This window comes from Castor canadensis, chromosome 12 (genome assembly GCF_047511655.1).
Source record: "Castor canadensis chromosome 12, mCasCan1.hap1v2, whole genome shotgun sequence".
In the NCBI taxonomy this organism is placed as follows: Eukaryota; Metazoa; Chordata; class Mammalia; order Rodentia; family Castoridae; genus Castor; species Castor canadensis.
The window spans coordinates 40,477,726-40,495,000 of NC_133397.1; the positions used below are offsets into that span (position 1 = coordinate 40,477,726).

A 17,275-nucleotide genomic window follows, 5' to 3' on the forward strand; every position below is an offset into this window, starting at 1 on the left:
AATGATGGGATACCTCTTGGAAAGTACTCTTCTTTCCTTAGACAGAGCCATATCTGAGTCCAGGATTAGAGAGAAGAAATGGCTAGGCGGAGATGAGCAGAGCCTTGACGGCTGGCAGAGGTTCATCCTTGGCTTCCTGAGAGCCATGCAAAGTTGTTCACCTTCAGACGCTCAGAGTCCTCATCTGGGGGCAACGGGGTTGGGGTGTGTATGTGTACATGGTTTCACTGTTGCCCCCTCATGGAGTTAAATGTTTGGGGGGAGGGCATGAGAATTCAGCTCCTGAGAGGGCAGTGCATGGCATGCAGTTAGGGGACTGTGTGAACCAGAGTTGTGCCTACTTTGGGGAAATATATTCCAGTATTTGCCTCGTGGATACTTGTGCAAAGGACAGAGGTGGGTCCCACTGGCATTTTGGAGCTGTGAGATGATGGGGGCATGGCTCATCTCTTGGCTCCCCCTCCTCTAATGGCCAGAAGCTTGAGGTGAAAGTCTAGGAGAGGCTGCCCTGGGAGAACCACCAGAGGCACAAAGGCAAAGGAGCCTTGCCTGGTATTGAAGCATGACTTAAACAAGAACAGTGCATCCCCAAGCAGGGAGGGAGGGGTTGGAGGTGGGTGTAGAGGCCATAGCAGTGAAGGGTGGTCAGGGAGAAACCCAAGGGGAGAATATTCTACCATTATCTCAAGAACAGTATGGAGGAGGATGGTGAGAGGTAGCTTAGTAGCTAGTTATTGCTTTAAGGTGCCAAGTGCATTCATGTGTTACTGCATTTGATCTGGAGGATTTCCTAATGAAAGCAGGAATCTAGGGCCATGTACATGGTGGAAGGGAAAGGATGTAGCTGGGACTAATTTTGGGCAGGCTGCCTCTGGAGCCTGTGTGGCTTGAAGGCAGTAAGCCCCGAAAGGAGGTAGTGTGACAGCTAAGAGTGTTGCTGGAGAGGGACTGCTCACCCAGTAGTGTCTGAGATTCTGGCCTCAGAGGTTTTCTCTGGATCCTGAGATGCACATGAATTCCTACTCATTGTGGCTCACCCATCAATCCCCACCACTTCCTTCTTTCTACCCCAATTCCCCTACTCTGTCCTGTTACCATGGTTACATTCTTAGAGGCTGCCCAGTAACCAGTGCCCTAGGGTCACTATGCCATAAAGCTATGGTAAGGGCTGGACAGACCTCTGCTTCTGGCTGTCCTCTGGGATCCATGTTGCCCTCTTGGCACAAGACCTGAACACTCTCACTACCCCACCCTGCAAGAACATGCCTTCCCTGCTGCCTGCCTGTTGGGGTGCCAGATCACCAGGAATATTTTCCCTACTGTAGTCTGTTCTTCGGCTCCCGTTCTTCTGACCAAATTAACACCCAGTTTTGAAAATCCACCCTCTCCCATCAGACACACTCAGAGGCCTGTTTTCCTAGAGGCCAAGGTCAGGGTGGACAGAGGAGAGAATTTCCACACCAGAAATTCCACACTGGCTCAGAATTTTCCTCTTTGGGTTTAACTAGTGAAGGTCCATGTGGGAGGCTTGTGCTAGGGCCTTGGAGTCTGGACATGACATGTACCACAAAAGTAGTGAGCCAGCCAGGGCCTGGTATATGCTGGTGAGGAGGGGAGGGCCTGGCTTCCCTTTGAAATGGGTCAGTTGCAGGAAGAGAAGAACCTGAGTTGAGTGTCCAGGTAGACATAGGAACTTGACTAAATTGATCTGGGTGATTGGGAGCAGCAAGAAGTTCCATGTGACTGAAAAGAAGCCAGTTAGAGGGACAGCCACAGGAAAGACAGCTCACTGCCACTATCCTCTGAACATAGCCAATCTTCAGGGTAGATCTCCAGGCCCTGGATGTGCCTACTAAACCTCTTCACTCCCCCAAACTCCTGCAAACTGCCTGGCTCCACCCCTTCCATCCTGACCTCTGCCTTATACCAAAATTCCAAGTCAAATTTACTCAGGCACATGCACCATGTAGCCCTCTTCTTGGGTCTCCTGAGGACGGAGCTCTGTTTTCTGTCCTCTCTCTACCTCCCACCTTTTCCCACTGCTGTCTCGGGGAGGTTGCCTCCCTGAGCTGCCTCTGCCCCACTGGGTTCCCAGAGCTAGGAGCTACTAGGTAGGGGTGGCGAGTGGAGAGGTACATTGCTGGGGAGCACAGGTTGTAGGTTGTGTTCCTGCTTGGCTCAGGGAAATAAATCCTGCCAAGCCTCTCTTTGGCATTTCTTCTCCCTCCCTGTTAATGACTGTGTTTCTCGGGGTGGTGGTGGTGGTGGTGGTGGTAGATTTTATTTGGCACTTTTCCACCCCACCTCACTCTCTCAACCCTTTGGAGCCTCTTACCAGCTCCTGTTTTACCAAACTCACATCAGGGCTCAACTCTTCTGGACATTTCCTGACATCTCTGGTTCCCTCTCCTTGGCATCCTGTCTTTGACCCAACCATGTCTGTCAGGGAGTGGGCAGCACTCACTGGTTGTGGCTGGAGAGGCAGCTGTGGCACCAGTCTATCTCCCTGCCTGAAATATCCTCCCGTGGATGAGTCACCCCTGTGGGGCTAGGAGTCATATTGGCCAGACACAGCCCTCAGAGAGAGAGAGAGAGAGATAGAAGAGAGAGAGAGAGAGAGGAGAGAGAGAGAGAGAGAGATGGTGGTGGTGGTGGTGGTGGTGGTGGTGGTGGTGGTAAGGTGCAAGGGTGGAGGTAGCTTCAGGTTCCACAGTGTCTCTAGCCTGGTTCCTGTCCTGTTGCTATGCAGAGACCTTCACAACTACTGCAGCTACTTCCTCTCTGCTCTGTCTCTTCTGTCCCCAGGGTGTAGAGATGGGACTGCATGCCATAGACCATAGAAGAGGGTTCGCCATCCTTGATTGGGGATTTCAGGCCTGTGGATAAACAGCTCTCTCTGAATTGCATAAAATTGCTGGCTTATGACGCACAATTTCTCTCCCCTTCTGAGCAGCCATCTGGCAATTCTGGGAGCCCCTAAAGTACTGGACTCAGAACAGAGCTCTTGAGTGTGGGTGACTTTCTCTAGGGAGGGACAGAGAAGAGGGTCCTTGAATAGGGCCTGGACTAGAAACACGGGTGGCAAGAAAAGGATGTGTATGGGAGGGAGAGAAGAGGTACAGAGGGGCCTCAGCCAAGCTTCTCTCCTGAGCATCAAACAGCAGAGCCACCTACCTGGCCCAGGCAGTTTCCGTAGGATCTTAAGAAGTCTTGCTATGATTTTGGAGAATTTCACAGCTAGCCCTTACTGTGTGAATGCCAGTGTCATGAGAGGAAACACTGTCAAATGAATGAATACTAAAGGACCTGGTGCCTGATCCCAGATCAGATCCCAGAATGAGAGAAAGTAAATTACAAAGGACAATAGTGATTGTTATCATGTATTAGAGAAGAGTGAAGCAAGAGTGCTATATGACAACAGCTGACACATCTAGATGAAGGGTTTGTGGTTGTAGCACTATTCTTGCATCTTTTCTGTAGGTTTGCAATTTTTACAGAATCTTAAAATGAATGATAGGACCTTGAGCCTCAGGATGCTCCCTCACCACCTTTGGCTAAGGGTGGTGGGTTTCCTGTCTTTGAAGACGGCCCTCATTATGGGGCTATTTCCAGGAGTGTGGCCTCTTGCCTGGCCTGGGGCACCAGTAAAAAGGTGATAGCAAGATGGGACCCTGTGGGGATAGACATCTGCTTATCTTCTGTCTTACTCTTTCCCAAACCACATTCCATCCACAGGCAACTCGGGATGTGGTGCTGAGCCGGGCGCCTGAGGAGGAGGAGGACAGGACAGTGAGCCTGCAGAATGCTGCAGCCATCTATGACCTCCTGAGCATCACTCTGGGCAGAAGGGGCCAGTACATCATGCTCTCAGAGGTATGGCTAGCCATACTAGCCCACCCCAAGCCCAAGAATCAGGTAGTGCCTAACCAGATGTCCCTTACTCACTGATCACTTTCCTGCCAGGCTGCCCTGCCTTTTACTGGCCGTGTGACCTTAGCTTCCTCATCTGTGAAATGGGGTAGAGACACCACCTCAGGATAGCTGGGAGAAATAAACGAGTTCACACATGGAACAAGCTGAGAACACTGCCATGCACAATAATAGAGGCTAGCTGTATTTATTAGATATGTACATTTTGAAAGCAGCTTCACAAATCTTATTTCATTTCACCATGGCCCCATGAAACCATCCACATGTTATGTTGTTGAGAACTGAGGACCAGAGGGTAGGACAGTTGTGCAGGGTCACATAGAATGGCAGTGCCAGTCTCCGGCCATACCACCCTGAACGTGCCTGATCTTATCTGATCTCGGAAGCTAAGCAGGGTCAGGCCTGGTTAGTACTTGGATGGGAGAATGCCAATGGCAGGGTCTGGGTTGTCCCTGGGTTTCCAACAAGAACCAAATGTTGGCCTGCCACAGCTTGCCGGGGGCAGTGACTTGGGCGGTGGTTACCTGGAAGGGGATGGCTGGGGTGAGAAGAGCCCTGATGGGAAAATGCTGACCATCTCCCTCTCCCCAGTGCCTGGAGCGAGCCATGAAGTTTGCGTTTGGAGAATTTCATCTTTGGTACCAGGTGGCCCTCTCCATGGTGGCTTGTGGGAAGGTAAGGCCCAGGGATGCTAGGTGTTGCATACTTATTCTCTGGAGGCCCCAAAGGACCTCAGGTCCCTCTCTGAGGTGGTGGGCAGAAGCTTCTCTGGAGCCAGATGCCAGGGAGAGGCAAGTGGTGATTAGGAACTATAGTCTAGCAGCAGTTCAAATCTCCAGGAGGGGAGAGAGTTGGGGGGCAGACACCTTGTGTGAGTCCTATTTCCACATGCAAGTGACGAGCATGCCCTCGTGCAGGTGTGACCTGATGCTTCTGAGTGTGGTACACACATGGGGGCATCATGCACTTCTGCTGGTGGGCATGGCTGCAGGTGAGGGGATCGCTGTTCTGGCCCCCAACCAAGGCACTAGGAACAGGCCTCCCTGTGAATGGGAACTCACTTCTGAGGGAGAGGTGCAAAGGTGGAATGGAGCAGCAGTACCCCCAAGGGAATTTGGAGGAAGAACTTCATGGTGAATGTGGCCAGGGTTGCCTGGATCAAGGCATGTAGAGCAGGCATTGGCTGTCCATCCTAATGGCCCCTGTGCCAGCACTGCTGATTTTCTCTGAGATCAGAATTCTGCTATGTCAGCCTCTATTTTAAGCGGTGACATGAAAGGAAAACCTTTCCGGAGCTGGGGGCTGCAGGTTCTGGGACTGAGGGTATTATGGATGCAGGAAATAAGGTGCCATGAGCTTGCAGATGGTTCCAAGAGCTATAAATACCCAGAGCCCTTTCCTGGGGCTGAGGGAATCCCTCGCCCCCTGGCCCATCTGTGTCACATTCCATTTCTAGCCCTGCAGCCGTCTCTGAGGAGGACCCTTGCAGTGTGCCAGTGCCTCCTCCACGAATGGAAGGGTGCCAGCCAGCCTTGGGCCTCAGCATCGAGGCAGGCCAGGGCCTGGCAGGAAGGGGGAGGAAAACCAGGTGCTGTGGTCTATGAGAAGAGGCTACAGAGCACAGCTGAGTCAATGTGAAGCTTCTTTGGCTTCTCTCTGCTGGGTATTTGTCCTCCCAGCCCTCACCCATCAGATGAGCCTCCTCCCAGAGCATCTTGAAGTCACAGTGTGATCTGCTGGCTCTGTGCTCAGCAGGGTCCTGTCAAGGGTCAGGAAGATTCGGAATACAGACAAGGGGAAGAGACCATCTTAGGAGCTGGCAGGATGCAGATGAGTGCAGGCCAGTGGAAGGAAGCAGTGTTTCAAGCAGAAGAGGCAAGATGAGCGAAGGTGGGGGGCTGGAGAGATGAGGGTCCTGAAGGTACCAGCCTTAGTCGGCCTGGGTAGCAGGGGCAGGTAGGGATGAGATGGGGGCTGGAGTTTAAGTGGAGCTGGGCATACAGTGCTCAGAAGCACAGGGCAGCTTCTTGTTGCCTGCAGGAGACAGGAAACACCTCTGTCGTATAATAGCGTGGACCAGGAAAGGCCCAGGGCCAGGGCAGGGTTCTGTACCCTTTTGTAGTTCATGGACCCCGTGGAGTAGCTGCAGAAAGCTTGGACCCTCCCTCAGAAAAATACACCATGCATAAAAGTTAGCTTTAATTTCTAAGGGAGCTCTTCAGAGGCCCCAGGCTCAGAAAAAGGTGTCATGATCACTTGAGAGCTGAGGGGTTTTCCCCTTCTTTACAGAGACAGCCAAGCCCAGAGACACACAGACACAGCTTGTACCTTCCCACACTCTGGGAGCTGCTTTGCTAGCTTGGCTCCTTCACTGTCCAGCAAGGTGGGCACAGGGAGTTGGAGGTGGTCAGTGAATTCCTCAGTGAAGCTTCATCAACTGAACACACTGGGCTACCTGCAGCCAGAGGTTGTTCTGAAGGCGTTCTCTTCTCACTCTCTCTCGGGAGTCTTGCATGCTAAATCCATCTGCCTGAATTTCCCAGGCAGCATGCAGAGGAGTGGCTGGAGCTTGCCTTTGCCAAGAGCCAAAGGTGACAAGTCAGGTCTGTACCTTCCAGAAAGTGAGACTGGGCAAGTATAAATATACTTGCATTTCAGCCTGCAGGAATAGTGGATGAGCTCCATGGCATGATTTAGGTCGTTCCTTCTCCTTAGTCTTCATGCACCAGTCGCATTGGCTGTGTTGCTAGGTAACCAGCATGACAAAAAAAAAAAAAAAAAAAAAGCTGGCTGCTCTGACTGCTGAGTCCTCAGATGGCTCCTTAAATAGCATTTTTTGGTCTGCCTGGGGGTGGGGTGAGAAGGGATGGGTAGAAGGTAGAGGGTCAGAGTTGGAGAATCCTGAATTTCAAGGAGCCAAGAGTCAGCAGCCCAGAAGAGACTGAGAAGATTCCTGAGGTCTCCTGCTATGCATGGGAAAGCATGGTAAGGGGCTTGGGGGTCTCCAGAGAAGGTGGGGCCTGACACTCCTTCAAGCCTTTCAGGCACACCTCCCTTGCTGCAGCCCCCTGTGTAGTCTTTGGATCTGCAGGAGCCCATTTTTGTGCTTAGCCTCCTACTATCCTGTTTCCTGAGAGAGCATTAGGGGATGGTGGCATTTGCCTCCTGCCCTGGCCCCTCACTCTTTTTGTGGCCTCCTTTAGAAGCAAGAATCTATGGCTTCATCCCCCTTTTCACAGTGACTCTGCAGTCCCTAGCTCAGTACTAGGACCAGAGCAGGCCTTTGGAGAAGATGTCTGTAATGGTTCTCATGAGTCTCAGTGTATTAGTCTGTTTTCTGTTACTATAATGAAATATCTGAGTCTGAGATTTATTTAGCTCACAGTTTTGGAGTTCAGGGACATGGTGCTAGCATTGAGTTGTCTCTGGTGAGGACCTCATGCTGTATGATGGATGTTCTGTCCTGGGAATGCCACTCTCACCAAGGTATGAAGGTGGATGGCATATGTCATCATGGCAGGAGTCTGTGCAAGTGGGAGAAATCATATGGCAAGACAGGAAGCCAGACAGAGAGAAGGCGACAGCTGTGCTTTTTTTTAATGACAACCTTTTGCAAGAACTGACCAGGATTCTACACGGGAATCTTTGGAGGGCATGCCCACAGTGACTTAACCACCTCCTGCGTGGCTCAAAGGTTCCACCACCTCAGTGACCACCACCCTGAAGACCAAGCTTCCAGCCCGGAACCTTTGGGGGACACACTCAAATCATATCCAAACCATAACTGTGAGCCAGAGCCCAGGAAATCTGTAATGACTAGATTAAGAAAATTCCTCCTTGGTGGGGAAAGGAAGGGTTAGCTAGGAAGGAAGGTTGGCTGGGGTGAGCAGAGACCAGCTAGGTCCCAGGTGCACATCTGTCAGTCACTCATACCCTGCCAGAGCCTCCCTCTCCTTGGTGGCACCCCTAAAGTTGCCAGGGAGGGAGAGAGCTAAGTAACAGTGGAGGGCTCCACCCACAGTAGGACCAGAACAAGGAAATTATCTGAGTCACACACTCACCTGCCTACTGGAGGTCACATATGTAGAGGGGTATGCACGCTGCAAGGGTTATTGTTGAGTTTCCTGGAATGGTGTCACAATCAGAAAATTCTGGCTGTGTGTGTGTGTGAATCAGGCTTGCTTTCTGGCCAAGGTAATCACCACAGAGGCCATATAGGGTAGTGGTTAAGAAGTTAGGGTCAGGACTAGGGGTGTGGCTCAAGTGGTAGAGCCACCTGCCTAGCAAACACGAGGCTCCGAGTTCAAACCCCAGTACCACAAAAACAAAAACAGCCAGACTGTTCAAACTTCTGCTCAGCCATTTAAGAGCTGTGTGGCTTTGAACAAGTTAATAATATCTCTGTTTTTTCTCTTAAGCATCTGTAAAGTAGAGTCACTGTGCTTACCTCACAGGGATGTTGTTAAAAGTTAAATGACTTAATATTTATAAAGCCCTTAGTATAGGGGTCAGCAGACTTTTTCAGGGTCAGGTAATAGATAACATTTTTGACTTTGCAAGCAATCTATCACAACTATTCCACTCCGCTGTGGTATCACAGCAGACTGTATAGGCTTGGCTGAATTCTCTAAAACTTTATTTACAAAAACAGGCTGAGGGCCAGATTTGGCCTTGGAGCTGTTTTGCCCACTATTGAGTTAGAACATTGCCTGGCACATGCTAAGATCTGGAGAAGTATTAGCTGCTATTCTTATTATTATTGGTAACATCTCTGCCTGGGCCCCGAAGCTCTCCCCTCCTGGTTTTCTCTCCACACTTGGCCTCCTCAGCAAGTCCAGGCTGAGTCCATGGACCCTTGGGGATTTCCATATTTCTATCTGGAGGTTCTTGGCTTGTCTTCCGTGTATATTGCCAAGCCCCTCACTGGCTCTGTCTCTGAGTATCCCTTTAGAGAGCCTTTAAACATCTCTATACACATTTGAATTCCTTTGGGACAGCTGATACCTGTTGTCATGTTAGCTGTTGTCACATCACCAAATGGCAAGGGTCAAAGCCTCCATTCTCCAGATGAGGAAACTGAGGCCCAGGGAGGTATTGCCTACTTGTGAACACCAGCTGAACTCTTCCCACTGTGCCCTTGTTCTGGCTCTTGACAGGAAAGGAGTACAGAACAAGGACTGGTTATTTGGGGAACTCCCTCCTGAGGGCACGAGGTACCACAGTCTGTGGAGACCCGGGGCAGCCAATGATGGCATATCCTGCTCTTGCTTCTGCAGTCAGCCTATGCTGTGTCACTGCTGCGGGAGTGCAGGAAGCTGCGGCCCTTGGACCCCACTGTCCCCCTGATGGCCGCCAAGGTCTGCATCGGGTCCCTTCACTGGGTAAGTGAACTGTTGGGGTGGGACAGGAGGGTCCGGGATCCTGGCAGCCTCCAGGGGAGGGCAGTGATAGGTGGGCTGGAGATAGAGGTGCCAGCCGAGGTTAGGGGTGGGAGACAGGCTGCTGAGACCCTGAAAGCCTCAGTCTGAGGGCCTCACTCAGGCCTGAGTCTGGTTTGTGGTTAAACCTTGAAATATGGTCTCCAGAGAGTCAAATGCCCAACCTAGGGAGTGGTGGGCAAGATCTTCGGAGTTGGCTGAATCCACCCATCGTTTTAGAGGCTTCAGATGACCTCACAGCCAATAGAAAGGGACCACAGGTGTGAGGGATCAGAGCCAGCCCTAGCTCGTGGCACAGGGAAGGTGGCCTCTTTGCAGCCCACTTGTTGGTCTTGGCTGTAGCCCCCAGGCTGTGCCCTGACTCCACTCCTGCTCACCACTCTCTGCTGAAGCAGTTAAACTGGTAGGAAGCTGTAGCTTAAGGCAGGCTCTCGCCCTAGCTGGTGGCCTGTACTGCAGGCTCCTGAATACTCCCCCAAGGGATCAGCAGTTTGGAGCAGTGAAAGTGCAAGGTCAGGAGTCTAGAGCCCCAGGCTGGGTCTGCTTGGCTGCTGTAAGCCCTTAGGGGGCTCTTGGACCCCTAGGGGTGTCTCTGCAGGGATATCCAGTTTCATTTCCAGAAAAAATCTTGGCTTTCTTAGGTCCTGAGTGACATGGAGCAAGTGCCTCATCCCTCCCACTGGTCAGCTTCTGTCCCATTTTTCCTCTCCTGCAGGCTAGGTAGCCCCAGTTCTTCCTCTGCACACTGGGCCCAGGGTTTCCCAAAGTAGGTGTTTCACCTAGAGATAGCTATGCCTGACTTCCTGTAGGCCTGATACTCCCCAGCCCACCCCTTATCATACCCTTATCATAAACATAGTGCATGAGGCTTGTTCTAAGATAGCAGGGTCCAGCCTCTAGGTATATCTAGAGGTGCTTCATAATTAGCAACCTTGATAATTTCTGCCACTCTTCTCTGCTTGGGCAGCTAGCAGACAAATCACTGGACCTGGGAAGGGAAGCGATAAGTTCCTTGCAAATTTCATAGTCTAATGCTTTTCCCCAGTATAGGAAACTGCACCACTTCCCACCTCCCACTGCCATCCCTGTGCCTCATTCTCTCTTAGCTGCAGGGAAGATGGACTCCTAAGCACAAGGCAGGAGGTCAAGGCCAGCACCTTCCCCTTTACCTTTCTGATGCTCAGATCCCCTATGTTTTAAGTACTGGCCCTACGCCCACTGTGGCCTGTGAGAATTATATAAGGCTACACCATACTAGGCGCTAGGTTTTTGGGAGGGGCAGACTAATGAAGTGGTTAAGAGTTTTGCTGCCTACGTACTGGGCAGTAAGGCAAGTAACCTTGCTGTACCTCAGTTTCCTCATCTGTGTAATGGAAATAATCAGTCTCTTGCTTAGGTGTGACATAAATGACAAAGTCTGAAGAAGGCTGGATGGGTCAGAGAGGCTTCATGGAGGATGTGGACTTGGGTAGGGAGAACCCAGGCTGGTCAGTGGCAGGCTTTTCCACCACAGCTTGCTTTCTCCACTCAGTCCAGTGATTATCAGGGAACCCTCTTGTTCCCTGGGAAAGGCTGTTGGTGTCTTGCCCTAGAGGGCAGGTGCCCTGATGAGCAAGCCTTTGGATGTGGGTGGCATTCGGGTATAAGCAGAGCCCAGAGCCCCAGGTTGAGTTCATGTGGCGGAGGATGGCCGAAGCTGGATGGTGCGGAAGGGTAGGCTCCCTGACCTCCAGCTCAGACCCTTGCTTGTTCCAGGGCTTCTGAGAAAGGCCTGAAGCTCATCTCTGAAATGAAAGCCCAAAATAGCCATGCCCCTGAGGGTGGGGTTGGGGGAGGGCATCTGTGCTCCCTTAGCCTGCCAGCTCCGAGGAGCTGTGGGTCCATCCAGCCAACGGCGCCCTTGCCAGGAAGCCCTAAATTTAGGTCTTCCCACCATGGAGGAGCTGTTTCCCTCCGCAGCATAATTACAGTAATTATGTGCATTCAGATTACATGGTAATAAAATTAGGATCAAATCAGTCCAAATTGAAATCAGATGAGTTAGGAGCAAAGTAATCAATGACAACATAAATAGAAAAGGCCAAAAGGAAGCTTAAACATGCAGACTTATCATCGGAATTGGGAGAAGGGTGAGCTGTTTAACCTTAGCAGAGAGCAGGTTGAGTGTTGGGGCGGTTGGAGCTGGAGTTTAAATCAGGTGCAGGGTAGGGAGGCCCCGCAGGTGTGTGGAGGTGGGCTGCCAGCAGCTTCCCTGGTGGTTTGGAGGCTCCCCCTGAACCTCCTTAATCCTATTTATACCTTCTTTGGATTGCACTAAGGTGTGAGCCTCTGATCCTTTGTGCTTCCTGAAGGCAAGACTATCTCCTCCTCCGAGTCCCTGCCCAGAACTCTGTGGGTGGTGTTGGTGGGCGATGAATACATTCTCTTCCCAATGAATTCTGCCTCTTGACCTTGTGTTCTCAGCTGAATGGGGGATCTTCATCACTTACCCTTTCACTTCAACTTCCTCTTCCCACAGGGAACCCTGCACACAGTAGGTGTTACTCATAACTCATTTGAGGAGATACATGCCCCAACTGGCCAGAGTGGGACCAGGTGAGAGGTCTGCATTTGGTACAGTGGTTCTCCCTGCCCTCTGTGGCCAGCTCTGGTTTCTTAGTTGACACAGAGGCAAGAGCAGGCTATAGAGTAACCAAGGGCAACTTGCTTTCCAGCGAGGTCAGGAGAGGTACAGCCTGGCACTCTGTGTCCTCCAGGCTGTAGCAGGAATGATGGTCTGACAGCAGGCAGGGAGCTGTTCATGCAGGATGCAGGGTACACATCTTGAAAGACACCTGACACCCCCTCCATCTCTTGCATTCACAGCTTTTCTGACTCAGCATCAGCCCCCAGCAAGTCCAGCCATCATCCAGCCAAGCCCCATGAACACAGGACAAAAATCTGGGGGTGTATCATTTGGCCTGGCTTGTGGGAAGGGAGGCTGAAACTGGGACATTTGAAAAACGAGTTGTGCTGGGCAGAACCAGCCTGGGTGGCCACGTTCCTGAGGCAGAGCACCTGCTGTCCCTGCATCCTGTCCTTGTGCCCAGAGCCAGTGTGGGAAGCCTCATGTTGGGTCTGGGTCTGAAAACAAGGTTGTGCCAGCAGAGGGATCCACACAGTCATGTGCTGGCTGCTTTGCAGCAGGATACAATAACTGGAATAGGTTTGGGATGGGGGGGAGCACAACCCTCTTCCACCCCTCTGGGCTTAGCTGGAGGCTCTTTGGCTTCCCAGGGTGGGATCTGGGACATGACAATAGCTCTGAAACCAGACAGACCTGTATGGCATTCTCATGCCTTGGCTTGGCCAGCAACCTGCCAGGATTCCCATTTTTGGAGCAGGAGGAAAGGGAGATTACATATTTTTTAGTATCCCTCCAAACACAATTATTTAAAATGCATTTGATTTAAAAAGTTGGAACTGCTGTTGGAGGCCTGGAGGACAGGGTGTGCATGTATACTGTGTGTCACACAGACAGCAGAGGTGATGTGAAATGGAACACGTCTGTCACAGGCCACAAATTTCCCCTGAGGAGGCAGAGAGGGAGGTGGAAAGAGCTCAGGCTTAGGAGGAGAGAGGCTAGGGTTCAAGTCCCTGCCTGTTCACTCAATAGCTATGTGACTTGAGGGACTGATTTACCCTCTCTGCCTCAGTTTCCTCATCTGTACTCTGGGAACAGTCATGCCCAGTGTAACAGGGTTGCTGTGAACCTCAGAGATGAGGAGGATCCCTGGTTGGCACCTTGCAAGTACCTGGTAAATGGTTGCTGTTGTTGTTATAATCCCTTCAAAATAGAAGGGATTCATAAAGGATGTATCTTTACAGTTTTGCCTTCGTTTTTAAAATTCAAGAGTGGGCAGAGCCAGGAAAATGGATCCAGTATTTATGAGGTAGGGAAAAAAGAACACTAACTCTCCTGTTACCACCTTGCAGAAATTAGAAAGTGCCTACTCCTCCCAGGAATTAAAAAAAGGATTTTCTGTAGAGCAATGAACAGTGGGTTCTGGGTCCTATGGGACAGAACTAAGGACAAAGTGGAAGTCTCTTTAAATAGAGTCCTGCAGAGTCAGACAGGGACTTTTCTTGTCCCCAGGAGAAGAGGAAGAGGGTGGTGAATCGGAGGATGGAACCTCTTTGCCCATTGCAGGTGAACGAGACCGCCCTTGAGATGGAAGGCAGCCCTGAGCATCAGTTAGCTACATGTGCCAGCAGCCAGCCTGCTGTGCATGGACCAAATTAGGAAAACTGCAGAGACAGAGGAACTTGGGAAGTCATAAGGAATTTTTCCTTTCTTACGTAAAGCAAAACCAAACCATCAAATGTTATACTGTTCAATGCATCCTTTTTCTAAAGTGTCAGAGAGGAGGAAGCTGAAAAACTGCAGAGGTCAGCCATGAATTCCGAAGCCTTAGAATCAGAAGACCTGGGCTAGAGATGCAGTTCTGCCACTTCTAGCTAGGTAACCTTAGGTGGGTCGCATAAGTTGCCCATACCGCAGAACCTTCAGTTGTGAAACACTTGTTCTGTCAGGTCACATGGCTGCCCTGGGTAAGCAGGGTGTTAGAGACAGTGCATGGGGTTATAGAGGGTTGTGGACAGGGATGCCGGAAACCCCTCACCTAGAAGTATTTCGAGGAGCAAGGACGGCACCGTGCTGCAACTTGAGCTGGTCACAGAAGCAGCAGCCTCTGTCAAAGCACTAACGGCCACGGGACAAGTATTTGGAGCCTGCAAAGGGTATTTGAGGTACCATGTAAAAGGAGGATAGTGAGAGTAGCTGGTAGAAGTGCAGGCACTGGACAGCTCACAACCATCAAATTAACAGCAATTCAGATCACAACCCACGAGTGGGTTATGGAACAGAACACTTAAAAGAAAAATTGAAATGGGCTATAGAGAATAGGATGGAGAATACTTGAGCTCATTACCCACAGGATGAAGTGAGTCTGTGACAGTAAACGAGTCTGGAGGTTACGTGTATGTGTGTCCTGGACCATGGATGAGGTCAGGGCTTGAACAATCAGCAGAGTGGACTGAGCAGGGCTGCAGAGATGCCAGCTTGTCCTGCAGAGTCACTATTTTTCTATTACTAGAGGCAGGCCAAGAAACAAAAGACAAGCAGTAGTGCCCCTCTCTGGATTCCAGAAGGCCTTTGAAGCCACTTCCTAATTTGTCAGTGAGATCATGTGTGCTCACATGCATGTTTATGTATAAATACGTAGTAGTTGTAATTTATATGCGTTTATATAATAATACACCTAATAACTACTAACACTTGACACAGTCATGCACTGCTCAGAGCATTTACCATGTCTTATTACACTGTCCTCCCAAGCAACCCTATGAGGGAGGCACTTTTGTTATTCCTGATTTGCAGAAGAGGAAACTAAGGCACAGCAGAAGAAAGTAAATTGCTCAGGATCACACATTTAGGAAATTAGCACCCCAGGACTTGAGCCCAGGTAGTGTGACCTAACACTTTGTCCTTATTACCAAGCTGCCTTGTCTCTACACTAAGCTCTGACTTGTGAGGAAGGAGCTGGTTCTGGAGTTGGGTGGGATTCTAGCACTTCAGAGCCATGGTGGCAAAGCCAAATTCTCCAGGGCTTTAGTACTCCCACACTTGCTTAGGTGAAGCAGGAGAATGCATTATAATGTGTCTGTTTTTTCATTTAGTGTTAGTTTTTGCTGTGACAGCATTGTCCCCAAATGCTAGCTAGTTAGAGCACCTATGTCTATTAATAGTGTGTGCTGTTGTACTGTGTACTGTCTAACTTAATAGGATTAATAATAATATTTTTCCCTTATAATTTTTGCAATGACTCCACATGCAGAAAACCTGCTTTGTGAGTGATAAAATAAATCAAAATGGTGCTGGCCATGTAGGAACATGGAGCATTTAGCCTCATGAGTTTTATCTTCTCCTTCTCCATAGAAAGGGTTCTCTGCTCATTCAGTCCTCCACCCTTCCCTCCCCACCACAGCCCATCATGGCTGTTCCCAAATTGGAGGCTCAGCTCAACTCATCTCCCCATAGCTAAGGACCTCTGTCTCAGAATCTCAGTTCCACACTCGAAGGAGAGAGACTCTACCTGTACACCCTCTCAGCTATAGCTATAAACTGCACAGAGCAGCCCCTGTTCCGCTGGGGGGAGTTGGATGGACCTGTCCTGAGGCAAAGTAGAATGGTTCTGAAGCCGGCATGAGTGTGAATCTGCTCCCCTGGGTGACTGACTTTGAGAGCCTCTGACTGGAGGAGACCCTGTGGTTGGGGCTTTGGTGTCTGGGTGGTGCTGGAGGATTTGGATGTGATGTGTTCAACCCCTTGCTGTGGGCTGGTGCAGGTCTTAGGGATGGAGGAAGCAGACCTGCCCTTTAGAAGCTGCTGCGCCAGGCATATGGCCAGGTAGAGTGCCAGGGAAGGGATGTTTTTTAGAGGCACGTGGTTGAGAGTGGGCAGGGCAGCAGCCCCCAGCTGTGATGTGTTCTGACACCTCAGCCAGGCTGACTGCTGTGGGTGTTCCAGAGTGTCTGTGAGGCCTGCCTTCTGTGTCCTCTCTTTGTGTCCTGTGTAGTGTGTGATGAGGTGTCCTATGATGATGTGGCACATGACCTGCGTCAGTTCGTCCTTTTCCAACTGGAACAGTCCCCCCTGCTCTCAGGACAAAAACAGCCCCAGGCCTTTTTCCCCTGAAAGTTTGAGCTCCCTGGCTCCCTCCTCGGGGAGGAGTGAGCTCCAGGCAGCTTGCCTGCTCTGCAGGGCTGGCTATGTCCAGCATAGCACATGTTCCCAAGACCCAGCCCCCATCCCTGGCTCCCTTCTGCTGAGCAGTATAAGCTCAGCGTAGAGGGCCACAGAGGCCACCTGAAGAAAGAGCTGTGCAGACTGGTCTGTCATGGGTTCATGCTCTGAATGGAACAAGATTTGGGGAGCTGGATCTTAGAGACGAGGGGAGCTTCTCCCTGGGAGAGGTGGCATCCTGTGACCTTGAGCACAGGGCCTCTTGGAGGGGGAACAGGTTCAGGGAGTCACTTGCTGGTAGAGGAAACAGCTGGTTCTTCCATTTAGTACTTGTGTAACCTGGACAAGCCACCTGGCTTCTGGTCCTGCTGTCCACATGTGAGGAATTGCTGTTCTTCTCTGTACATACTGAGCAATGTCCCAGACTAGTAACTGTTGTCTGGCATGCCCAATGACCTCTGTCTCTCCTCTTTGCAGCTGGAGGAGGCAGAGCACTTTGCCATGATGGTGATCAGTCTTGGGGAGGAAGCTGGGGAGTTCCTTCCCAAGGGCTACCTGGCCCTGGGTCTCACCTACAGCCTGCAGGCCACCGACGGTGAGTGCCAGGTGCTGGAGGCCTCTGCTTGAGGATGAGTGAGGCTTCCATACTGCCTCTGAGGCACCTTGTCCCACCACTGTTCCTTCCTTGCCACCCGCACAGAGACTGTCTACTTCTCTGGGATAGATACACATACGTGCACAATCTTCACATGTGCACATACATGTTCCATTTCCACTCTTGCTCAGACTACTATCAATCCAACGTCCCATCTCATGGACCCAGTCTTTCCCTCTAGGCCCAGCCCCAGCTGCAGCAAAGCACAGTCTGCTGCCTCCATTTAGGTCTTGTGCTGTCTATAGTGCCTATCAGTCCCACGGTACCTTCATTCTGCCTCTCACAGGCCCTTCTTTACCCTCAGCACTGAGGCCTCTTCTGAGGTCTTTGAAACCTCCCTTTCATGTATGTCTCAGTACATGACATACAGCTGAGAATACAGCAGGTGCTTCATAAATACTTCTGCTTAGCTGATGTGTTCTACTTCCTCCTGCCTCAGACCTGATATTCTGTCCACAGCCCTGCCAG

The 17,275-nt window shown here is 50.9% G+C and overlaps 1 protein-coding gene across 2 annotated transcripts in view; it reads left to right on the plus strand.

The window, feature by feature from the left end:
* Positions 1 to 17,275, plus strand: part of Ttc7a (tetratricopeptide repeat domain 7A) — a 117,489-nt gene that overhangs the window by 50,831 nt on the left and 49,383 nt on the right. For both annotated transcript variants that reach the window (XM_020179287.2, XM_074049632.1), the window contains 4 exons: positions 3,736 to 3,873; positions 4,522 to 4,605; positions 9,207 to 9,311; positions 16,630 to 16,747. In XM_020179287.2, the coding sequence (XP_020034876.2) occupies positions 3,736 to 3,873; positions 4,522 to 4,605; positions 9,207 to 9,311; positions 16,630 to 16,747 (445 nt within the window). The remainder of the gene's footprint in view (positions 1 to 3,735; positions 3,874 to 4,521; positions 4,606 to 9,206; positions 9,312 to 16,629; positions 16,748 to 17,275) is intronic.